The sequence below is a fragment of the Hippichthys cyanospilos genome, chromosome 2, assembly GCF_059441005.1.
Source record: "Hippichthys cyanospilos isolate Australia breed blue-spotted pipefish chromosome 2, RoL_Hcya_1.0, whole genome shotgun sequence".
NCBI lineage: Eukaryota > Metazoa > Chordata > Actinopteri > Syngnathiformes > Syngnathidae > Hippichthys > Hippichthys cyanospilos.
In genome coordinates this window covers 2,647,871-2,674,813 of record NC_142370.1, presented here as the reverse complement: position 1 = coordinate 2,674,813, position 26,943 = coordinate 2,647,871, and the positions used below count along the sequence as shown (strand labels likewise).

General features: G+C 42.0%; 1 protein-coding gene across 1 annotated transcript in view; it reads left to right on the top strand.

Annotated features, from left to right (window-relative positions):
- The first annotated feature begins 581 nt into the window (after nucleotides 1–581).
- LOC148426867 (piezo-type mechanosensitive ion channel component 2) overlaps nucleotides 582–26,943 on the top strand; it is an 83,264-nt gene continuing 56,902 nt past the window's right edge. The window contains exons 1-2 of the mRNA XM_088440768.1: nucleotides 582–637; nucleotides 12,714–12,809. Coding sequence (XP_088296894.1) covers nucleotides 12,779–12,809 — 31 coding nt within the window. The 5' untranslated portion in view covers nucleotides 582–637; nucleotides 12,714–12,778. The remainder of the gene's footprint in view (nucleotides 638–12,713; nucleotides 12,810–26,943) is intronic.

Genomic DNA, 26,943 nt, shown 5'->3' with positions numbered 1-26,943 from the left:
TATTTTTAAATGTTAATGTCGCCAAGGATCAGCTTCATTAATAGTGGCAGCCAATATCGTGACTGCAATAAAAAATTTGATTCATTGTGCTGCCTGAGTCGAGGGTGTCCAAAATCAACTGGCACCAGCAGGCCTAGAAAACTGACGGATAGCTGGAATTCCAAAAAACCAAGCAGGCGAAAGCATTTTGCAGTGATGGTGTAGTCCAAGTAGTACTTAAGGGCCTGCGTGGCAGCCATGAATATTAGATGGAGTCACCCTCAGCCCGCAGCTGAAATGCGAAAAGTCAGGTGGGATTGTCACAATCCCGTTCACTCGCCATATGCGCCAAGAAAGAGCAAATTGACCGCCGGGCGGCCATGGTCGCGCCAAAAGGTGCTCTTTTCCAGGTGACATCACGCCCCCAAGGGGAAGATTAGCCTCAATTTGAGCCTAGCGGCAGGGAGCCATTAGTGCGCGTGGGTAGGGGAGGGGAGGGGAGGGGAGGGGAGGGGAGGGGAGGGGAGGGTTAGGGCTGAGCTGAGCTGGCCGCCCAAGCAAGAACTTGAGCGTCTCCTCAGATGGCGAGAAGTCATGGCCGGGGACGTGCTCGTCGGGGTGCTCTACAACTTCTGGCTGCCGCTCAACTTGATTGCCGGTGAGTCAACCCTTGCATGGGAATGACTACTATTGTGTCTTTAAAGTCTGTTGCCATGTATTACCATACGTATTACGATATATTAGGGAATGTTTAAAAAAAAAAAGGGCATTTGTACAGTATTAATGACTGAAAAAAAAGGGAAGAAATTTATTAAAATACACAAATTCTGTTTACTTTTTTTCAGAAGCCACACATCTATGGCATCTATGAGCATGCATTAAACTTCTTGCAAAAAAAGCATGTCCATATTTTTTATTTCAAGCATGCCCTTGATTGTGTTAATATGTCCCCACAGCAGTTAAAATACTCTTACATGGCACAGATGTGGCATATCATATTATTGCACATCACTTCGCACTCTTTTTTGGCCATTTTTGCTCTTCAACCGTAAACCAAACCAATCGAATTGGTGAAAAAAATATTGCATATACCAATTTTTGTCATTGATCAAATGCAGTGAAACCATGAGATAAGGTCGCTTCTGTGCAGTTTTTTTCTTCATATTACCAAAACAATTTAGGATATAAAAGAAGCAAAATGAAATAAAACAACTACGGATAACTCAAACACTGTGTCATGTTCATGAGGCATGTTGGTGAGGAGCGTGTCAAAGGTGAAACCAATGATTGGGGAGCTCTGAAACACAGGTGTAGGGCGCGGAGAAAGGAAGTGTGCAGACAAGTGTAGAAGAACACACAATAGGACGGGGGGTTGTTGGGCAGGTTGAGGGCGTGGGCACAGGCTTCCACAGTTGATTCCATAGTTCGGGTCATTCTGTCATGTTCATGAGGCATTGGTGAGGAGCTTGTGAAAAGTGGAACCAATAATTGCTGGGGGTGATAGGGTTGAGGCTCAAAAAGATGATTTAATTAAAAAAAAAAAAAAAAACTGAATAGGATGGGGAAGTGTCAGAGAAATCTCTAAAATAAGACTAAGACAAGCCTAGCTGCTAAGCAGCAAAAAGAGTAACTCAGACCAGCCAAGATTGACTTTTCTATACCATGGATAGGGAAAAAGCTTGGACAAATGAACTCGTGCGTTCTCCAACGTTAATTCAATTCGCCTAGCCTCCCCTCCTGGCTTTTTATTCAGCAAAGCATTGCACATTACAAGACATAACAAAAAGAGCCAGTCGGGCGCCACCAACAGCTGGGCCAAGGTCCCAGCTCACATTTTCCTGCGTCAACTATCTAAGGACTGGGGCGAGATGAACTATGACTGCACACGTGGATAGCAATGCACACTATTCTAGACAAGAAATATAAGCACATAATGATAACAACATAATATATGATTTCCTTCACAGGAAGGCGCAAAAAATATAAAGTACAACAGAAACTCTCAGAACGGAAATAAACTTACAGGCAGGTGGGGGCTACACGGGGAAGATGAGGACCAGGGGCAGAGCGATGACAAGTCAGCTCGGGCAAGGCAGCAGGGAGGTAATATTAACTACAAAGACCAAGCAGCGCAGAAAATAAACAATGACCCGGCAAGAACTGAATGCAAACTGGGAACTTAAATAAACTACACACTTAACGGGAAGACACGACACAGCTGGGGAGAGACGAAAGGCAAGGGAAGCTGATTGGATGACATGCGCAGGGCAGGTAAACAGGCAGGTGGACAAGATCAAACTAATGAGACACAGACTGCAAAACCAGATGCAGGGGAAACAAACATGGACTTAGGAACATGAACAAAACCCACACAACACAAAGAAAACAACAAACCCCAACCACACATGACACACTGTGCGGAAGCCTGAGGGATATGACTCCAAAAATGCTGAAATAAAAGTTTTCCTTTTCTGCTGTTTGTCCTCCTTTGCTTTGGAACACGGCCTTACTCCAAAAGTCATGTATTTTAAAATTTTCATGTGGTGTTTTTGAATGGTTTATATTTAAAACTCAATTCATAATACTACAAAAATCATGACACCGAAGCCACCGAAGCAGACTGATTAAAACCAATATATTCCAAAAAAAAGGTGTTTCAAAACCGATACGCAATATTTGGGAAACTGAATATTGTATTGCGACACGCGTCGCTTTTTATCGCAATTTATCTATGTTAGCACCCACCGTTACTTAATATGTATAAAATCATTACTGCATTATGGATTTTTGCTCTTCAACCATAAACCAAACAGATGTGTGACGCCACAAAAATACGACACAAAACAAAGAGAAATCTATTGTTATAATTGATTAAATAAAGTAAAACCTTGAGATATGGGAGCTTTTTTCTTCATATTGCAAAAATGACTTAGCATATAAAAGAAGCAAAACAAACTCAAACTTGAAATCTCGAAATTCCCATTTGAGAGAAACGCAACAGGAGATTCTACTTGTTATTACAGCTCAACAGGAGAAGGACGCCTGAGATATGACAATAATGGCAGAAAGGAAGGAAATGCTATCTTCGTATCATTTCCTTTTCTGCTTTGCCGCCACTTTTGCTTTGGAACATGGCTTCACTCCAAAGGTCATGCATTGTAACATTTCAGGTGATGCTTTTGAAGCGTTTGGAATGATTTACATGTAAACCCTTTAAAGTCCGCACCAAGGAAAAAACAATAGAACAATTATTTCTTTGCATTTTTTATTTCCTTGGGGCAATAACAACAATATCCACCCAAAATTTTTTTTACCTTCCACACAATTTATTAATTATAGGCCTCTACCAAACGGTTGAGATGACTGTTCATGGTAAAAGTCAAAATACATTTGAAAATATCAAAAACATTTTGAAAAGTAAAAAAAAAAAATGGCATTCTTTAGCAGAAATAAATGGTGTGGTGTGGTGGAGCAAACGCTCAACTGTCTTTTTTGGGAGTTTGACCCACTTTATTTTTCATGGTATGCTACGAAGCACTGTTGGTTTGCATTCAAACACAGGAAAACATTGCATTTCTGGCATTTCCATCTTGACACTCCCTTTGGACAGAGGTTGCACCGCCCCTGCTTGTCAGAGTGAAGTGGCAAATGTCCGCAGTTATCAAAACGCACATCCAGTTGCGGTTGTGAGGGTCTTGGGGTGTAGGCGTTTCTTCTGCGATGACATGTGGGGTAGAGAGGAGGATGGCGGTCGGCCAACTTTGGATGCTGGCTTGTTGACTTTGTTCAGACTGTGGGCAATTGCCAGTCGGAACCTTTTCAGGGGCATTATCTTTCAATAGGCCACAATCCCTCTTGTAGACCAGCCAGGCATTTGAGATGCAGAGATCAAGGATGTATCCAAACAGGAGAAAGTACCATCGCCTTGACTTGGCTGGGGTCTTGTACAAGTGTACCAGCATGTCAGAAAGATCAATGCCTCCCATATGTTATATTCAAGAATCAGTCATGGCCATGGGACATCAATCTTTCTGTGGGCCTTTTTGCTTCACCTTTTGACCTTTGAGAGAGGCATGATTCCACAGGCATTGCTCAGAAGGTTGACACATTTCAAACCATTTCACTGCGATCAACCCTTCAGCAGATCTGTAGTCAAAAGATCCACGTCCTTTCTTCATCAGGTCTTTGTCTGTCATCAAAGGAGCTCCACGGATACGGTTTGGCCGGACTGTGCCGATGCACTTGAGACCCAGGTTTGCGTGCAGGTTCTGGATCAACTCGAAACTGGTGAAATAGTTGTCACAGAAAATGACTGAAAGCCGTGGCAGTGCTATGGTTTTGCATAATGTTGTCACCAGTTTGGCTCCTACAGATATAACAATATGTTCAATCATCTCATCAGTGAAGAGTGTCTTGAAATATGGGAAGGGTGTCTTCACAGCTTCAGGGGGTTCAAATCTTGCATCAGGCACTTGGGTTGCCTCAATGTCTTCATGCTTCCAGATTCTCTAGTGCTTTGTTTTGGGCCTGAGGGTGGACTAGTGTCAGGGGTGTCCTCTGGCTCCTCCAAGAAAACAGTTTTTAGGCAGTTTTTACTTTTTCTCCTCTTCTTATGGAGTGGCAGTTTAGAGGATAAACTTGTTGAGGGAACCTCCGCCTCATCCATAGATTCAAAAGAAGTGTCCCCACTGTCTTCTGCTTGTATTGGCTGATAATCCGGATCGTCAATTTGGTCATCATAATCACTCAGATCAGCATCAGAATCTTGAGGATTTTCTGGTACAAGGGCCAGAAGCGTGCGTGGCCTTGCACCATAAAATGTTTTAGTATCCATCGATTATTTTTCAAACAGAAAGGAAAATTATTAATTATGTACAGCTATAATGCTATTATGTCAGTATAACCATTTATATCAATTTACCAGCAATAAATGATGAGAATTATTTTTTATTTCATAGCAAATTCTCAATTTTCATTGCATTAGCTTAGATTTGGTACCGTTATTATGAAATGTCAAATCAACCGTTTGGAAGAGCAAGTTTTAAAAAAATTATTTGACCCTCATAACACTTTTTTTTGTTGCAACAAGTTACATAAATCTGTTCTCTAAAACCTTTGCTACCATAATATGTAAAAAAATATGCTTACCTTCGAAATTTGCGCTAAACAGAGGCCTTACGTCAGGAGTGATTTTGTAGTTGATGACGTCGGGTCAGAAGGGTAAATGTAAAGGCATATTGTTTAAAAAAACATTGACATCTAGTGCATCTACTTTGTGTCACAATATATCAATATTATCACCCAGCCCTCGAAATGAGGGACATGTAGGGATAATATGAAGTAAGATCAACACAATTTAGAGTCATAGTCATACAAACACATTGGAACCCCTAGATATGAATCTGTACATGAAATGTTCACAAACAAGCGATATTGTGAGTGTGCAATCCGAAGACAACGCAGGCGAAGGGGACAAGGCAGCAAGTAGGCCTACCTCGGGATTTCACCTGGGTGCTTCCAGCCTGCATTCATTCCGGGGTTACGACATGGGGAAGCTGCCACTGATGTCAACACTTCCCATAAAACACTGAAAGAGAGCTTTCCGGCAATACGGATGCAAATGCCTGGGTAACGAGGTGCCTTTTAGTGTGGAGCAGGTTAAACTCACTTTGCAGTTGCATTAGTCAAATCTGATGAAAATTACAATTTCAATGTTTTCCTTTTTTTTTTGTCAAAGTTCAAGCGGAATTATTGTTTGGAGGCAGTTTTTTCTGTCATTTACCTGACATCTACTGAACATCGCATTTTTGAAAGGCAAGATACAATATTATAAAATGTAATACTGTTAACTTAAATAATAACTTCACTTTTCGTCTGAACTTTTTTCAGGCAACTCCACCTTCACGTTCACAAGAACTACATCCCCCAAGTTTCCCAGCACTTCCATCATATCCCAATAGCAACACTGCCCTCTAACAGTATGGTTATGGTTGATGCTTTTCTCAGCAACAGACTTGGTAGATTTCAAAGCCGCCAAAAGAGAACGATTATCAGTGATACAGGTTATAGGTACAGATCGATCTGAATTACCAGCATATACCTCAGAGAATAATGTTGACAAAAATATGGCATTGCCAATTCCCTCAGACATAGCTAGTGTCTCACCTGCTAGTGTACTCCTAACAATTAGAAAATAGTCCATTCTCACCCATCCAAACAATGAAGTGGCCACCTTGAGTACCCCCATCAGAGAGGTTTGCAAAAGATGCATCAGTGAAAACAACCAACTTTAAGCAATCATCTTTCCCTAAGTGTTGAAACTGCCATTCAACTCTTTTGGTTTTGATTTCGCCACCACTCGGTTTGCTTCACAAATGGTCTGTATGGTCGCACATTTGAGATTTGATGCAAGATTACCGGCATCAAACATGGCATCAGGTTTGCTCTGTCGAGCAACCCACAAAAGTTGCCCTATTTTGGATCTGAGCTGATCTCTTTCCTCTTCAGTAATGGGTGAAGCTTGCTCAGCTGCTCGTGATGGTGTGAGATGAACAGGCTGTAAGTGTTTGATGTATGTGTCTTGATGTATTTTTACTCTTTGGCCAGAAGTTACAAAATCCACACCGACAAAAGAGAAATTATCATGAACTTCGCGACTGATGATGAACTTGTCTTTGAGATGTGTCATTACTGTAATTTCAAAAATTGGAGACCCACCTCAAATGAAATCATCAACATGACAAGCCAGAATCCCTATTACATTTTTCTTTTTGTCAAGCCAGTAAAAAACTGCTGGGTCAACTTTGGACACTGTACCTCCTGCTTCAATCATTGCATTCTTAACTCTCTTGTACCAATACAGAGAGGCATCAGCTAATCCATACACACACTTTTTCCACTTCCAAAGTGTACCTGCACAGTTAGCTTCGGGAGGAGGTTTAACAAAAATGTCTCTCGACAGTTTCATGCCTTGGAAAAAGGCTGACTTAATGTCCATTGAATGAAGTTGCCATTGTCTTTGACAAGTCACTGCCACAAGAAGCCTCAATGACTCAGAGGAACAAGTTGGTGAATCTTTCTGTAGCTCTGAGATTTGCAGCTCCTCAAATCCTCTTGCGACAAGCCTTGCTTTTGGTATAAAACCAGTCACTGTCTCTTTCAGTGTACACACCCATCGTGTGGATACATATTTTTGTCCCTTGTCCTCAACCGTCTCAAATACATCATTGCGCCTCCAGTTTTGTATTTCACTTGTCTTGGCGTCCTCAAATGAGACGTCTTTTGTCTTAAATATGTCCTCACATGCGTTGCATGATTGATTTTGATCCATCAGGATTTGAAGGTCTTCTAATTGCGTCACATCTGCAGATTCGTTGATGCCAGCAACTCCAACAGGCTGAAGCATCTCCAAATTGTACCAGTTTTTGTATTTTCCGGTCACTTTTCCGGCATGTCCCAAAACCTTTGCTGTTAGTTGAATACCATTTTTTGTATTCTTGAATGTTACAATCTGGCCAGTCTTTAAATTGACACTGTCATCACTATCATGCTGTTGTCCTTCTGCCCACAAGTCTTCCATACCGGACAACGGATGTGTCTCTGTGCTCTCAGCATGCATCTCTCCAGCTGGCTCACCAGTCATGTCATTGTCACATTGTTGCTTGTTGTTGTACTCTTCATCACAAGCAATTTGAGAGTCCTTTTCATATTCCCGAGTAACTTTCTTTAGTCTAAGTTGGTGAACTCGAACACAGGTGCCTCCATGTCTAACAAAAACAACGGCACCATCCTGTCCAATGACCACACCAGGCCCTTTCTGTTCTGGACAGTCCACACGTTTGTAAAAAACCTTGTCACCAAGTTCATACTTCTCATCTGTGTGACGCGGTGGTTTCCTTAGTGCTTTCCATATTCTGTCCGAGCATTCAGCTTCAGTAAAAGCCTTCCTTGTTGCATGTAGAGCTGAAATATGCTTGGCCACCCATTCACTTTTTGTGGTACCTTCTAAGGCAGGTGCCTTGTCAATGAGCACCGAAGGTAGATTGGGATTCTGTCCAAATTCCAGTTGATATGGACTGTAGCCATGGACACTTTGCATACAATTCTTTACTATCAAAGCCCAATCCATCGCAGTGCTCCAGTTGCACCCAGTGGAGATTTTTACTTTCATTGTGATCGCAGTAAGGGTGTAATTATGTCAATCTAACAGCCCATTACTCCAAGGACTGTAGGCTGCTGTTGTCTTTACTTCTATGTTGAAATTCTCAGCCATGTCTCTTACTTCATTATTGAACTCCACACCGTTGTCACTGAAAGGTCTTGTTGGTGGGCCATGCATGCTGATCCAGTCATGATTGAAACTTTTAACTATCTCAGAAGACTTCTTGATAGTCAGAACACTTCCTGCACTAAAAGGAGTGAACTGATCAATAATCAATAATATGCAGGTACCACACTCCTGGCTCCAGCTCATGCAAATCGACAGCAACAGTTTAATTATATGTTGAAGCAAGTGGTAAGCCAACAGCGGGTTTAGATTTAACCCTGCAATATTTTTGACACACTTCACGTTGAGCTACTATCTTCTGCAGCAAGTTAACACATTCATTGTCTTTGTTGCCAGAACTGTTCAAAAGTCTTTGCAATTTGTCAGTAGAGGCGTGTCCAAATTGTTTGTGGAGTTTCTCTAAAACTTTCATTTTCTCATTCGTTTTCACTGTATCTGTTATTGTTAGTATTTCTTCTTTACTAGCTGTTCCGTTCTCTGAATTAGCGTTGTATTTATCCTCACTGTCCACAAAGCTTACACAGTAATGTCCAGAACTAGTGAAATCCAGTTTGAGAGACTCGTTGAACATTACTGCCCTGTCTCTTTCCATGTCCAAAACTGGTCCTGCTGTTTCATAGTATTAGCACTGTTCTCTCCTAATACTGTGCTGTAGTGTTCAAGCCATTGTTCTCCACACACTTTTCTTGCACAAGCAGTATCAATTATAGCGGAGCCAAAACATTCAGTCATAAATATTTCTGCATCTGTTGATGCTTCCTTGGTGAATAGAGTAATGTTGCACTCTTCTACTTCCGTTTGATGATCCTCAATTATCTTTACACTCTCATCTTTGTGCGGGCAGTCTTTAGCCCAGTGAAATGTACTTTGGCACACTGCACATTTTGATCGCCGATCGTACTTGTCAAGAGGATTTGTACAGTTTTGTGGAGTTCTCAGTCGCGGAGTCTTCTGCAAGGTCTTGCCTTTTTGACGTTGCTGCTCCATAACATACACCGTTTCCTGGCTGATGCCGTCCATCACGACCCTCCCGTTTCCACCGAAAATCCTCCTCAGCGCTGACTTCATGTTCACAAAGGTTATGTCACTGCACGCTGTTAAAGCCAGCTGCCTGTCGCCCAAATACAAGCATGCTGTGTCAAGCAGCTGAAAAGCTAAAACAGCATCGGGTAACTCCATGTTGTATTTCCGCATTCGTGAATATCGCTTTTCAAACTCAATAATATAGTCCGCCATTGACACGTTCGCGTCTTTCATAATCCGATCAAAATTGGAATAAGCCTCATATATTCTGTCCTTCTCTTCTTTTAGGAACAATCCATCAAGTTTAGCAAACAGAGTGTTCATTCCAGTGTCCACATTTAGCTTGTCAAAGGGAATTTCCATCGCTGTTTCTCGCGCCCTACCTGATAGCGTGTGAAGGAAATCATATATTAGGTTGTTAGTTATCATTATGTGCTTATTTCTTGTCTAGATCTGTTGACGCAGGAAAGTGTGAGCTGGGACCTTGGCATAGCTGTTGGTGGTGCCCGACTGGCTCTTTTTGTTATGTCTTGTAATGTGCACTGCTTTGCTGAATGAATAAAAACCAGGCAGGGTCGCTTGAGCAGTTGAATTAGTGCCGGCAAAGCATTAGTTCGCTCGACAAGCTTTTTCCTGTACCATGGTATAGAAAAGTCAATCTTGGCTGGTCTGAGTTACTCTTTTTGTTGCTTAGCAGCTAGGCTTGTCCTAGTCTTCTTTTAGAGATATCTCTGACATAGCGCCAACGCGACTGCAAGGACTTGTTTCTTTTTTTCCAAGTCCGTGACTCTTGTCCAAATTCTGACTTCATTTTTCCAACTTTCGTAAGGTTTTCCTTCTTCAAAAGGTGACGGAACTCTATAGTTCCTAACCATCCTCTGCTACCAGTGTTAACTTAAATAATAACTTCATTTTTTATCTGAACTTGTAAAAACTTTATTATTTATTATCAGGCAACTCCACCTTCACGTTCACAACAACTACACCCCCCATGCTTCCCCAGCACTCCTATCATATCCCAATAGCAACACTGCCCTCTAACAGTATGGCATGTGTAGTTGGTTCTCCAAATAAAACAACAATACTGTATGGTATGGTATGGTATTTCAAGCTTGGAACAAATCAGGCCATATAAGAATGATACAGGATACAAACTGCATTCCAGGACGGATTAAATTTGTATCGAGAGGTTTCACTGTACATCTTGATGGCGATCTTACTCTATACAAGGGCGGGGGCATCTTTGTGCTGCAGAGACAACATTCAAAATTATTACATTTTAAAAACTATATTCAATCAATGTTCACATGTTTTTAAGTCTCCAGACATTCAAACCGAGATACTTAAGTATTAAATTTGTACTTAAGTACATTAATAACATTAGTTTCCAGATACTTAAGCATTAAATCGATACCTAAAGCAATCAATTCAACCAGTTTAAACTGGTTGAATTGATTGCTTTAATGACATATTTTCACGTTTTTTAAAGAATCCAGGCATTTTATCCCAGATACTTAGGCATTAAATTAATACTTAGGAATTAGTATTAGTATTAGTATTAAATCAATACTTAAGTATCTGGAATTGAATGTCTGGATTCCTAAAAAAACAAAACAAAACATGAAAATATGTCCCTGGCAGTGAATGAAGTGTTGAAGTGTTGAAGTGAATGCCCTAGCACCTCTGGGAGCAGGAAGATTACATACAGCCTGGCAACACAAGTTAGCTGAATTCTAACTGGACAAAAACTCCAACTTAAAATGACATCAGTTGAAGGAACGTATCCAAATTGATAAGACACGAAAAGAAGAGAATAAGGAGAATAATTTTATAAACAATAAAATATATAAAAGAATTTAAAATGAAATTGACTTTCATTATAGTTATTAAAATTATCACAGTTTATTATAGTTATAATAATGATGTCAGGTTATGTTAGGCCAGCAGAGAAGACCTTGCTGGCCCTGACACCTCACCACTGATGTGTATACAGTAAACCCTCGTTTATTGCGGTAGATACGTTCCGAAACTGGCAGCAATAGCTGAAAATCCGCGAAGTAGCGTGACCACTTTTCATGTTAAAAAAATAACAAAAAAAAATATATTACCGTGAAAAGTCTTCATGCTTCATGCATATTATTTAAGACACATATTACCACAGTACACATATGTACTTGAATCTTAGATTATTAAACATTATACACTGTACAGTAGTAAACTGTTCTCCTTTTGCTTTTCGGTTTCTCACAGCTGCGGTCATATTAGCAGCGGCCTGGACGTTGAATTAAAATGTACTCTATACACGATCAAATATTAATACAATGGTGAGTTTACACTTGAAATACTATAAATGGTATTTCAAGTGCAAACTCTCCATTGTAATCATCTTTGATCATGTACAGATTAGACTTTAATTCAACGTCTGGGCCGCTACTGACCGCAGCTGCGAGAGACTTCAAAAGAAAGGGCTTCACTATTTTCTTCTTCCGTTGGCAGTCAGAATCCAGATTGCTAAGCAGCTTCCATACGGACAATCATTTTATTATGAACCGTAACAACTGGCTTCATTGAATTGCCAAATGTGATGGTAGCTGTCTCCCAATTTTTGCATCAACCTTAATGTAGCAAACGATGAATTCAAAATGTATTGAAAAAAAACATCTTTGACGTCGTAAATCCGCGTAATGGAAAGAAAATCTGCGATGTGGTGAATGCGTAGTGGGAAAAAAATCTGCAATGTGGCGAATCCACGATAGTAGAACCACAAATTCATCCACTAAAGCGCTTCTCAGCTTTAGGATTGCAGGTGAGCTGGGGCTGACTTGTGACCTTGGTTGGGGTTTTGAATGAATAACCATAGTAAACGAGTCAATGAGTTTAGAGAGGACAACCACATCGGGAGGTGGCTGTTGGACCTGGAGGGGAAAGCAACCGAGGGACAGAGGCCTTGTTGATCCTCAGTCTGACAGCGGAGCGTGAAGGGCCTTTGTATGCGAGTGGCAGAGGCTGGAGCTTTTGCCACAAAAGCGCAATCCTGGTGTGTGGACCCCTGACCTGGACTGTTGGCAACAGACTCTTGGGAAACAGATAGACTGTCTATTGCATTTTTTTAGCTGTTGTGTGTTTCAGTTGGACTTTTAGTTTTTAAAGAACATTTGCATGTGTTTTATGGTTGACTTTTCATTTTTAAGGTTGAGCCTATTGACGACCAACCAGTAAACTGTTTTAAGTGGAATTATGTATGGTTGTTCAAGAACTGCTCTCCCTCACGATTAAAAAAGACCAAAAAGGGTGATTGTGACGGGAAAGTTTGGCAGTTTTGCTGCCGCTCTAACCCCCTTGTGACAGGGTTCCCTTTGATTTTTTTTTTCTTTTTACCTGAAGGCTGAACTCAATTGAATGAAACTGTTTTGTCTCAATACAGCTGTCGCTTTCCGATACAATGGCCTGTCCGTGGTCTACTTCCTGTTTCTACTGGCTTTGCCACTGATGCCCAAGCCAAGTCTGCTCACTATGAAAGGTGAGTGAGAGAGAGAGAAAGAAATTTTGCTTCTTATCAGCTGGGCTTGCCTTAGTCTTCTTTTAAAGATTTCTCTGACATCGGTATAATCGTGTAGGACAGGGGTCAGCTATGATTATAGCACAGCCTTCCATATTAAAAGCACACATTTTCAGAGTAAGCTATAACTAAACACTAGAACTGCGAGCAGTTATAACGGGCCCTCGCAGGGATAGGATGTCCACGTGCGTCATGGCATAAGCAATGAACAGTAGAAGGCAATGTTTCAGAAAGGTCAAAGTGTCAATAGCATTTGTTTACAATGTAAAAAAGTAGATGTAAGCAGAAGGTGAATGTAAATAAGGAGAGTATAGCATTTAGCACAGCAAAGAGAAATTTATTGGAATGTACATGAAAAGAAGATATTGTGTGAGTGTAAGTATGTGTAATGTGTGTGTTGGGGATTGGTCTTTGACGTCATCAAGTTGAATTTTGTGTGCTTGGCCGTAGATGTAATCAAGTTGATTTTCGTATGCTTCTTCCTCTGTTTGGGTTGATGCATCTAGTAGGAATGTAATTTTAAAAAAAAAAAAAGTATAAACAGGAGCTGTTGATGTGGTTATGAGATGTTTTTTTGGTGAAGTGAATGTAAAACAGTAGTTGAGAAGAAACATTAGAGAAGTATTGTGTGTGAGTTTTATATGTTGGTGTTTGTGTAATGTCTTACCATCATAGAAAAATGATTTGCCTATGACTGATATCTCCAGTTTTGCCTGCACTTTTGCTAGCTGCTGCTCTTTGAAGGCTAGTTTATGTTGCACCGCGCAAAGTTGACGTGTCAAGTGGACAAAGTGTTTCATGACACGTGAATGGACAGTTATGCTGCGTTAGTACAGTCTGCAGTGATCAAATGCAGTATCGTTGCATACACACTGTAAAGACAAAGCAAGTTGATATGAACAGCTTAGTGGGGTGGGAAAAAAATGAGCAAGGAGGAAACAATAAGCAGCAATTCAAAGTAGTTTTAGAATGTTGTTAAGTAGTATGTTGTGAGTAATTGGAGCAGCAACAACAAAGATGTATTTGGGGTTTGCTATGTATGTAAGAAGATTGCATATAGAACAGAGAACAAACGTGAGAAGAAGTGATGGCTTGGGAATTAGATCCCTCAATCAGACACAACTATCAGTTTTATAGAAAGTTCAACAATGGGAAAATAGTCACCTAATTAAAGCAATTCAATTTGAAACAACAAGGTTGTTGTCAACTATTTGTCACCATCCTGACAGCATTCATGTTTTAATAACTGCTTCAATAGGAATTGCTGCACACAATTTACATGCATCAACTATTCACCATACTTTTGGTATTAGCAAAGATTGGCGTTTACCTTACACACCACTGGGTGAAGAAAAGTTGAATTCATTGCGTGCTAATTATAGCGATTTGCAGATAGATTCTGACAATTGATGAAATATCTATTGTAGATCACACATTGTTGACATATATTGATGGTAGATTGAGACGGATAAAACAAACCTGTCACTCAAATTCCTTTGGTAAATGGAATGGTAAATGCAGTGGTGCTTAACCTTGTTGGAGGCACCAAACCCCACCAGTTTCATATGCTCATGCACCGAACCCTTCCTTAGTAAAACATAAAATATGATTTTTTAGACTGAGGGGTGGACCTCTGCAACGAAGGCTCCATCAAATCCCTGAGACCGACTCACCAAACCCCTAGGGTTCGATCGAACCCAGGTTAAGAACCACTGGGTAAATGGAATGTAAGTGTGTTGATGTCTGTAGGAATGGACTTTCATTCAATGTGTGAAAGCACGACAAGATGAGATCATCTGCGTCAAATTACATCTTAAAGAGCACTGCTGTGTAGGCCACGGCCATTATGTCAGAACAAAATTCAGTGATATTCCTTTGATAGGCTCAACAAAGTACATACCATGTATGTAGCTATATTGTTGTTTAGTCGCCAATTCAAGGGGATAAACAGGGCAAGTAGAAATGTAAAAATGATGTTACACTTGGCTTTGTGTTAATATTTGTGTTTTACAAATCGTTTTGGATAGGGATGTCCCGATACCACTTTTTTGCCTACCGAGTACGAGTACTGACATTTAAGTACTTGCCGATACCAAGTACAGATCCGAGTACTTAATAATACCATAACAACTAATTTGAAATTGCATTTTTTTTTCAACAATCTTCAACATGTTACTTACAACTACAAGAACTGAAAAAGTAATAGTGCTGTCTGTAAGGATTAAGCATTTCTTCCTACAAGTCAGAGGTAGGTTCTTTTCTTTTTGTTCAAAAAATTAAAAAAAAAATAAACAGAAGGCAAGTTATTTTAAATAACTTTATCGCAATATCGCAATCTCTCAGTGGCCGAGCGAGACCGTGCTGACAAGACTGAGTGCTGACTGAGAAGGAGGGCTCACTATGCTGTTTATGCAGCGCTCTCAAAACGGACCGGAAGTCTCTCTCAGACACATATACAGCCCTCTCTACATGTTTAATATGCTAATTCACCGAAACGTTAAATTTATATTGTCGACCGGGCTGTCGCAATCTTGCAGTGGCTGTGCTGACAATTATTATTGTGCTGATAATGTTGCGCTATCGTTAGGCAGCATGTTGATGACGTAATTGTATCGGGTGAACGAGTACGAGTACATAAAATACGCTAGTATCAAGGCGAGTACCGATACCAGTATCGGGACAACCCTAGTTTTGGACTTACCATCATTCAGAGTAATTATGAGGAACATCTGATAACCCACAAAAAAATCAAAACCGCTACAACATAAACATGCCTCTGTGTGGAATGTGGCACAGAGACAAATGTATCTATTGTGGCAAGACTAAGAAACCACACATTGCTGGTCTGGTGTGTGTCTTTACTCTTAGCATGCTATCACAAAACTGTTACAATACTGTCCTAATCATCAAACACAAAGCCAACAGGTTCAAAGCATCAAAGGTCATTGCAAATGTATGGGGGCGCCAGTTCTCTATATCTTCCCAGACGGTATACTGCTGTGGATGCTCACTCTTTGGCGTTTGTGCTTGCTGTGAGTGGTGTTGGAATTTATTTCTAAATCAACATAAACTCAAGTTAGTAATCTGACTCCAATTTGTGACCTTACCCAACTGCCACTCATCCAACAATATGCGCGTTCGTTCTGCAATAGAAAGGTATCAGGAAGCCGGCATTTTCACACACGAGTGGATTTATTCCTAACACACAGATCTAATACAAGCACCTGGGTCTCGGGTCCCTCTCAATACAGCTCTGTACGCCTCTGTTGCCACCAGCAGACGTACTCCCATCCGAATTGCCCAGCAATGAGTTATACTACACAATATGCAAATGGAACAGCAACAAAGGCATCCTGGCATTATTTTATTGGCTATGTGTATACTACAGTTAACTTTAGCTTGCTCTCATTGGTCTTTCTTCCCCTGCAGAATCACTTGCTTACTCCTCCTGGTTGTAGTTTTCCTCACAGTTGTTTTCCATCAGCTGCCTCTGGGTTTCTCGTCCCTGCATCCTCCCCGCGACTAGCACCGTTTGCTCTGAAACATTCCATTCTTACACTCCTTCGCACCACACGTCCTGTTTTGTTCACTTTACAGTCTCACACTCTCATACACAGAATGTAGCAACATCTAATGAACTACTTTAAGCTCAAACTCTTATGTTCCTTTAGTGGCGTTCGTCCCACTGGTGGATTTTGCTTGGTCTCCGGGTGCTTGACGGTAGACCACGGGCAGTTGCCCCTCCGCCTTGCACCCCCCAACGCCCCCCAACCCCGTGGATCGCAGGACTGAGGTGTTAGGGCCGGCCGTTGGGTGTTTTTCTCCTCAGCAGCTCAGGCTGTGGGCTGATCTAGAGTCAGACCCCTGGCCCTGTCCCAGGGGTACAGGTTGCAGTTCCGGCACCGGCCTCCCATACGAAATCGGGTCGTCTACGATCCAGTGAGACAAACGCTGTTTGGAGAGCTGGGAGCCTTTGGAAGGACCCCCGTATGAAACAAAAGCTGAGATGACTTACGAAACGATGCCGTAGCCTCCACAAAAAACGCAGTGCCAGCACAGGGCATAAGAGGTCAGCAGAGATCCCATCGTTCCCAGTCGGGGGCACAAAACGATTGATGCGCAAAGGTTTGTTGACTTAGGAAGAGGATCGCACCTTTGGAACGAAAGTGGCATTCGGCCACAGAGAGGCTCGCCTCCATCAGGGTGCCACCTGATGCAGGAAGGGCTGACAGACAAGGCATGCTATTCCCCAACTCGTTTGGCCGAGACAATACTGAGCAAAAACGCAGTCTTTATAGAAACCTACATGAGAGGCACTTCTCACAGGGGTTCAAAAGGAGGCCGGCACAAGGAGTCAAGCACCACGTGCAGGTCCCAGGTAGGCATGCGTGGTGCACTGTAGGGTCGGAGACGCCGGGCCCCTTTCATGAACGAAAAAACAAGTGGGTGGCGCCCTAACGAGTCGCCATCAACTGCCGTGTGGCGGGCCGCGATGGCACCGACATGAACTTCAACGTGGAAGGTGAGCAACCCTTATTCAGGAGAGACTGCAAAAATTCCAAGACAGCAGGCTGGTGGCTATTGCCCAGCTTCCACTGTACTGGCTGTGTTACGCACCCGTTGCAGTTTTGCGCCGTGTTTAGCATGCCTTGTTCCTCTCGCCGATTGCCGGCGTCTCGCCTACGCTCTCGGCCCAGTGTCTTCGGCTCGCAGCGGTTGTGTCCCGCATCGGCTCTTGCCTTGACAGCCTTTGTTGCACTTTTCTCTGTCTTATGGAGGGCCCTGTGCTGTGCTCCAGTTGTGGTTGTCGCGTTGTGCTGGCGGACTCACGGGGTCGACGCTGTTTGCGTTGCCATGACTCGGCGCATGTTGACACAGAGGTGAGTGTGGCCGTGGATGATGTGACCAGTTCCTTTGGAGTCTAACGAGACTAAGTCTGTGGCTCCTCCTATTGAGTTGGCAGTCTCCTTGCAGACGTTGCGTGAAACGCCACTCTGCCAGTGTAGCTCCACCTGCTCCCTAAGATTACGCTTCAGGCACATGCTGAAAAGGGGCGAGGACAGATAACTGACACAGTTGCAGGCGGGTGACTAGGCACTAAAACAGCCACGGAAACTTCACAGCCAGGCAAAAACAAAGCACAACTTTATGGCGAGCACGCACACGTCAGGCCATGAACACCATGAAAGTGACCCGCCACCAAGTGTTAGCGCCGAAGTATCAACAACATGGAAATGGCTTCGAAATCACACAAAAAAAAGGAAACACCGAAAGCACACAAAACAATGCAACTCACCCTACGAGCAAAGTCACAGCAAACGTTGCGCCAACCAGACAAGGATAAAGCAACACAAGTGTCGCAGCCAGGGCTGAGAGTAAATTGCAACCCCGACTGACACAGTCAACGGGCTACAAGCGACGAAAGGAAGATAAATAAATAAACTGCAAAAACCGCAGTACTCGTATGGCATGCAAACCAACGCGCGAGAAGGTTCTGAGAGACAAACTACCGGGTGACGCTGCCTTATATATGTCCCCGGTGTCATATACATCAGTGGTCCCCAATCCCTGGTCCGGTCTGTGGATCAACTGGTCCCGGGCCGCGTGGGCTGCATCTGAAATAATGTTTTGGAGATGATTTTACTTTAATGGAGTTCGCGTGACTGGGCGCGAATGCATGTCAGGCGACACGATGGACGCGAATGGAGCGACGCAAATGGCCGCGCGCGGTCACGAGAAGCGAAATTTCGCCTTTCACGTGAAGTTATTTTTTATTTACTTTTTCCGCGTTTCGAGTCGCCACAGCCAATCAACTTCGGGAACATTCAACAGGTCAGGCACGGGGCAGGAATGAATCATGGCGGCCGCTTTGCGGTCACCGGGAGTGATCCAACACAGCCAGCTGAGCTTTCAATACGAAACAGAGCCAAGCAAGAGCCCTCACCTGACTTGTCGAAAGGCAGAAGTGAGAACTTGGGACAACTGGTATTTGCAGCGTTTGCTTCACTTAACAGCTGTTGAACCGTAGTTACTGTGCTAAGCTAACGATAGCGCAGCATTGTCAGCACAATATTTAGCACGGTCTCGGCCACTTGATTGCAACATTGAAAGTTTTATTTTTTGGCAGGCGAGTATTGCCGCAAAGAATAAAGGTGCTGTCGGTGAAAATATTGGCTCTGTCACATCCCAGAAAAGTGAAAGTTCTCAGCAATGCTCTTCTTTCCGGATCTACCGTAAAGTGCACAGCAAGCTCACTCCACTCCCCTCCCCTCTCCTCGCGTGGTTAAAAAAAAAAAAAGTGGACAAAAAGTACAACAGCGACAGAAAGCCCTGTCCATACATTTGCGATGTGGTTTTTAAAGCAGCCCCCCCCCCAATATAAATCTGAGGCCTAGTGAGAAGGATGATGTGTTTTTTAGAGCAGTCAGCCCCCCCGTTCGCAGTCTAAATCTAAGGCGTTGACCGGGCAGCGGTGATCAAAAGGTTGGGGACCACTGATATACATGACGTTTTTTTTGGTAGGCATTCTCGTCTTGCGCTTGCGCAAAGGCTTATTCTGTGCTTTTAGCATCGCCTCTGGCGGTCTGGAGGGGCGAACTAGAACTACTGGGTGAGAGACATGGTCCACAATAAGCCCCACAATAAGCCCACCCCAAGTCCGGTAAGCCATAAAGGGGTCTATTTTAGTAGATGTGTTCCACATTGGACTCCCATCAACTATATGAAATTTTGAAAAGACCATCTGAGTCCAATTACAGCAACTTTGTTCGTATTGGCAAGACAGTGGACTTTGAGGCGATGTAATGAATGCACAACATTGGCAAAAAGTCGTAAAATTTGAGAACAGCCTTGAGAACAGTTCCATGCCTCAAGGCTATTCTGGCCAAATTTCAGTTAATTAGCTCATACAGGATTAGCACAGTACAAGAAAGAATTCTTGTCACTTGTGGCGAAGGAAATTTGAAACCCGTATTTTGAAACCCCGCCCCCATCATATATGTTAGCCGATCTTCACAAAATATTGCCCAGATGTGTCTCATGTCAGGTAATGGAGCACGCCAAATGTGAAGTTGATCGGGTCAAGGGTTTCGGTACCAAAAAATATACAAAAACGGGCCAAATGGCACATTCAAAAGTTTATAGCTCTCGTTCTGTACATCGTAGCATATGGCGTGCTATGATGTTTTTGTAGGTGTTGAGGTCCTACATATGCCTACAAAAATACAAAAATTATCGTCTGGGTTCAATTATAGCAACTTTTACCGATTTGGGGAAACATCCAACTTTGAGGTGACGTACAGACCACCTCCTTTATCACAACGTCGTAAAATTTAGTAACGTTCATCCTCCATGTCTCGACGCTATTCTGGCAAATTTTCAGTTCATTTACTCTTACAGCAGGCATGTCCAAAGTCTGGCCCGGGGGCCCGAGGCCCGAGGCCTGAGGCCTGCGTCATAAAATCAATAACGTCTGCCCCGCATGGAGAATTAATACATTGGGCAGCAGCACTAAATGCTGCCATTTATAGGCTCAGTTATGTACAGCAAATTAGTACATGAGTAATTGACTGTATGAGCAGTGTACTCATTCTCACAGCATAGCATTTCTTCTTTGCAAGCAGTTATATTTTGTAGCAAATTTATAGTCACTATAATCATTCCCATCATTCTCAGAGGAAAGCATTTCTTCATTGTAAGCATTTAGATCTTGTAGCAGAGGTAGAATCACTATATTTACAATTACTGTATATATGTTTATATTAACAACCATTCCAACACAAATGTCACAGTAAATTATTATTAAGTTAATAGTAAATTTATTAAATTAATAGTCAATTTAATTAAAAAGAATGAACTTACATGTAGCGTCTCTCACCATTTTCTTTATATTACAACCACTGGTATAACGGTCCATTTTGGTAGAAAAGTCCGCTTTATACTTTGAGTCTTTGTTTGTTTAGTTTTTTACTAATGCTAAAAGAATTGCTGAGTTTACTTTGCTCTGGGCCTAAAGATACTTTTTAGAAAGAGGGAGACAGACTCTTTAGTCAGGACAGACAAGTCCACTGTGCAATTTTCTGTAAAACAAATGTGAATGGTTAAAAAAAATTTGGCCCACAACTTAATGATAGGGAAAAATGTTCCTCCTGAGAGTAGACCATTTGAGAACCACTGCACTATCCAGAGCAGGAATGTCAAACTTGTTTAAGATTGTGGGCGCATGGAGGAAATCTATTCTGATAAAATCATGGCATGCATTTATGTAACTTTAAAACTACAGTTTAAATAAAAAAAATACTGTCTAAAACAACTAATACATGACTATTAATCATAAAATACTAACATTACTATTGATCATTAAACCGTTACAAATTATTTATTTATTTAAAAAATTAGATAATTTTTATACTTCACAAAATCCTCTTGCGGTCTGGATTAAACCCATTTGCAGGCCAGAACAATTTGAGACCCCTGATCCAGATGCTGTATTTGTCAACCCAGACACACTTAATTACAGTGTTCTCACAATGATCATCATTTTATGCTGTTGAAACTCTCTGCAAGTTCCCCTGATTGCTCGTGCAACAAATGCATATGGTTGCCTTGACACAAAGAATAACGTTAGCTAACTTAGCATGAACTGAAAATACATTTGTGATGTGTAGATAGCTAGGACTTCATTGACTCCATTCGTTACTGCTGCAGGTGAATAACCTTCTGATATCCATCTCTGAGGTACACTTTATGTCAGTTAAAAATAATATTTTTAACATGTTGTTGTCGCTCAGGTTACTGACTTCTTGTGTGGCGGACACTAGGACCATGTCTCTCACCCAGTAGGCATGTTGCTTTGATCCTTTGATGCTTTGAACCTGTTGGCTTTGTCTTTGCTGTTTTGGACTTTGTTGTATCAGTTTTGTTTTGACAAGTGAAGAGTAAAGACATATACTAAAACAGCATCGTGCGTTTTTTCGCCTCGCCACATTGGTGACCCCAGACGTTAGAATGGGTGACCCCGGATGGGTCATCTTGCCATATTATTATCCCAGACGTTAAAAATTTTCATCAGGCTGTTGGAGATGTAGTCTCGCTACATGGGTGACCCCGGACGTCAGAATGTTTCAGCGAGGAATCACCGCAGACGTCCCACATCGTGGCATCCCTCCACCAGCCTATATGTCAGGTAATGCAGCAAGCTGGTACCACGTCAGCCAGCCAGCACCCCGACAAGGGTCCTCTCACCCGTCGCCCAGTCCCTTGGCGCACCAGGGATCGAGCCAGCCAACAACAGGCTGGTACGGGCGCTGGTGAGAACGGCTGTGCAGTCCAATTTCGGAGTCCCTGGCTGTCGACCGGGATCTTCCAGCCGGGCGGCCTCATCTACTACCGATGTCCGTCCGGCCTCAGCAGTAGGCCTCCAGCCACCATCATTCAGCCACCCCTCCGATTCACCATGCCCGCAGGCATGGTCCGAGTATACATCGGAGCGGGTCAGCTGGTGTTGGTGCCGCAGCAGGTTCATGCCCAGGCACAGACTGGGACGCAGCCGCGACCGGCCGTCCCTCGGAAGCCCACTGTGCCTGCCAGCATGCAGGTCAGCACTGCCACTCCGGCTCCTGCGGAACTTCAGAACATCCCTTTGCCAACGCTACCTCATGGTTTTCACGCTGAGCATCTCACCCTTACTCCTGTCGCACCTGGGGGCCTGGTGTCACATACACCGCCCAGGACCGGACTGTGACTCAGGGTGCCAGACTGGTGAATACCCTGTGGGGTTTTCCGTTATGCCTTTCTGGGTGTTCGGGGGGGAGCTGCGTGGCGGACACTAGGACCATGTCTCTCACCCAGTAGGCATGCTGCTTTGATCCTTTGAAACTGGTGGCTTTGTCTTTGCTGTTTTGGACTTTGTTGTATCAGTTTTGTGATGGCATGCGAAGAGTAAAGATCTCCACTAGCACAGCAACGTGTGGTTTCTTCGCCTCACCACACTTGCAGTGATTTGTCTCCTGCCGGTCCCCTCTTGCTCTCACGTTATTTACATGAATAAATTACCATATTAATTAGCCATGTGCGCATTGTTCACGTGAAGCAAATATAGTAGCAATGAATTACTATACTGTACTAAGTAGTATACGGCATGTGCGCTCTGAAGTGAGTTTGTTTTTATTGGTGAAGTTTTTCCCAAGCACTACGGATCAGTACTGTGATCTAGCATGTGCCGTGGTGACGTCTGTCTGGTGACGTGCCTGGTTATAAAGGAAGTCATACAACGCTTCAAAATAAAACGTGATGAATCAAGTAACATGAAACGAACAGCATTGAGGCAATTTTATTTTGAAGTCTTGCAGGTCGTGATCAAATTGTCATCTTGATCATTACCTCACAAGTACCAGTATTTTTGGAAACAAAGATGTTATTTTTTTTCTTGATTGACTTTTTTTGCAAGATAAAAACAAAATGGCAGACAAATTCTGAATAACACTCGTAAGTCATCAAGTTTTGTTGAATAAAAGAGTAGATGGACAATGATTAATATTTAGATGCAAAAAAACAAACAAAATAAAAGATTGTTTGAAAACGAAGTTGATTCGAAAGTATGCGTCCCCGGGCAAACGTTATGCGTCAGGTATGTGGGGACGCAGGCAAAATGGACCTCTGAATTAACATCATAAATATATTATATATAATGGAAAATTTGAAGTTATATTAACATTTGGAGGGACATGACTCGAGCTGGTTATGGCCATATTCCCTAGCGAGGGATGTGCATGCCTTCTTGGTATTTCTTGATTATCTCCACCTTCATTTCCATACTAAGTTTCTCCTTACTTCTCCCTTAACATCACTAGCAATCCTAGCAATCTTCTCAATAGCTAACAAAATAAACTTTGAACTATAAGCACTAAAATGCACAATAAATAAGTCTTTGGCATATCGGCATCATAGTGACACTGTGAAGCCGACCAACAGCAGCATGTCTTTACCCACTCTCAATAGATAGCCATGGGGCCCCCGGTTAATGTGGCCCTAAGGCCACTTTAAAAAAGCCAGTTAAAATTTTGAAGTGACATATGCCAGACGCAAGACATAACAATATTGCTCAGTTTTGGTGGATAGCAGCAGCAAGCTAGCTCAGTTTTCTTTGTAACCTAAAGGACAATAAAAGCAACTCATCAATATGAATGATGTAGATGCTTTAATTAGTACTAAATAAAATAAATAAATTCTAAATTAGTCTTACAAATTCACTTTGCCATGAGCAAAAAAATTGGGTTTAAACGTTTAGAACCGCAATCGCCCGTGGATTTTAACATCATTCAAGCAGGAAAGGATAAAATCCGTAACTTCAACCTAATGGTTCAGGAGGAACTAACTGTGTGATTAGAACATCGTTGGACATTACAATAGACTACAATGGGATTCAAAGATAGAAAAAGTGGATGAAATCCTTCAAAAGGGAGAGACAGTGCCAATGATACACTGCAAAACAAACACTGCAACAATTATGAATGAAGCTTGTGACACCATGATTTGCTTAAGTGGAGTAGAGATTTTGCAAAAGTGATCTCTGCTGTACAATCACTCAGTTGCATATTGGCAACACCCTGTCTCTGCTGCAGTTGATGCTGTAGCATGACTTGAAACTTTGTCATTTCTCAAAATTATCACAACTCCAATGATAGCAACTGAGTCAGAAAAAAAAATAGTCTTAATTTGTAAAGCGATAATAAAAATAAAATAAAGATAAAGACAATCAAAATAATTGTGTTCTTGAATTGAAATAGAATTTATTGTGTAGGTTTTGCTGCTCATGCCTACTCTAGTGCCCCACTCACCTTTTCATGCTAGAGACACCACTGGTTATGACCCTTTCAAAGTCGGGCCAAATTGGGCGATAAGGCCAGGCTAGGGAAAAATTCTCAGAAACCCAGGGGTTAACTGACAAATAATATTTTGACAATTAAGTGCTAAAAATAAACTAGTATTAGTATTAAATTGTCATGGTCGGGTGAGGTAAGGAGGAAGGCTGGCGTGATAGCGGTGGTGGAGGACCCAAATGCAGGAAGGCTCCAAGGCAAGAAATGCATGTAACAATCCATGTTTATTAAACCAAGGGTCAGGCAATAACAAAAGCGGGGAAAAACAGGACAACAAAAACTCCAACAAAAGGCACAGGCAGGCTGGCAAGACAGAAAACAAACAATAACGGGCAGTCTGGTAGGGAGATTAGAGACGAGATTGACAAATGACAAGTGAGACGCGACTATAATCTGACAGTCAATGTAATGAAAAACTAGGCTTGAATACACACACACTAATTAGACAGACGCGCAACAGCTGGGAAGGGAACAACAGGCCGAGGAAGTGGATTTGTGGACACGCGAGGGGCAAGTAATGCAGACAGGGGGACCAAATCATAACGAATGCAGGGAGACACGAGAGCAGCTAAAGCAGGAATTATATAAACAGAAAAGAACAGAACCCCCCAAAATAAACCCACCACCAAAAACCAGCAGAACATGACTCTAAATGTAAGTAGTAGTACTAAAAATAAACCTGCGCGAGCTAGTGCTTCCCAGATGTATGTGATCCAGATTTTTAACTGCAAAACATATGTGAGTTGAACAAATGGTGCTATTAACCCTTGTGCACACACTTACTTTGTACACATTGCATGTTTTTCCTAATTTTGTAAATGCTTTGAAAGGTGTAGTAATTCAAGTCATTTATGAATATTTTATTTCCTTCAACCACTCAAATTGTTCTGCGGCATCAGTTCTACCCATACAGATATAGATTAAATTTATTAACACCCACAAAAAAATGAATAATGCTATGGTCTGTCTTTGTAGTCTGTGGCATGATGATGACACTTTAGGACAAAGCCATTAACTGTTCTCTTGAGGTGACACACAATTCAACAAATAATTTTCTGTTTGATGACATTGTTTGACTGGCACTCAACGGAATGTTGCAAAAATTGCAGGAAAATCCATGTAATAAATCCTATTAAATGCATCTCAAAATTGTAATTATAATGGTTTTATACACTCCAAAATTTGGACAATGATTACTTTTGTACACAAAATCTTGCACGTCCAGCTGCATTCATATAAAAATGTCAGAATTGTTGTACTGTATTTTGAAATTTTACGTTTCATTTGTTTTTTTCCCATTGATTCTTTTATAAGAAAAAAACAAACAAACAAAAACAAAGGAATTTCCATAATTTGTAACATAATGCCACAAGGATTGAAGTAAGAGACACTACCCAAACTTTGATTGCAAGCAATAGGGCATGGCACTCTCAGCTACACCTCTTGCCTAAATTCAACCAGCATAGTCTCCAGCTCACCTGCACCCCGTGGCCAGAAAATGGTGTGTAAAATTGTTATTCCTGAATATTAGTACCGTATTATTTTGAGTAGTACTGACACAAAGAAAGATTTTGAAAAGGCGTCATCATGACTTGGTTTCTGATTTGAAAAGAAAATAGCAGCGTTACGGTCAGGGCAATCAAAAGGATGACCTAGAATTTGCTGATACCTGCAGAACCCCCACCTCTGATCCATACACACAAACACACGCACTTTGTAAAGGGGATGTGGTTGGAATAGTCAAATCAATTATACATAGCTTGGTAATTACAGTGAGGAATTAAAAGATGTGGCGTCAGCATTCTACCATTCTTTTACCGTCCATCTAAAAACTGTTTGCCTTTCAGTCTTTGAGTCTCTTAAAGCTCCATCCAGCCCACAATGACGTCCAGCCTCCTAATATGAGCCTAAGTGCCCAAGTGTGTGTGTGTATGTGTGTGTCTGTGCATGCAGCATCCCGCATATACTGTATGTGGACATGTCCAGGTGTGCTTTTTTTTTTGTGAGAGCGCCGCTCACTCAGGATGTACGTCGGATTGTGTACAATGCATGCACTTTATTGGAAGGAGCTTGAAGAGATATGAAGCTTTTAGGGAGGGGACTGTCAATAACAAACTGGCTGGCTCAGCTGGAATTCGAATATGCACGCCACATTCAACCTTCTAATTACACTACATATACACATTTATTCCAATGGATAATAACCAGAGGTGGGC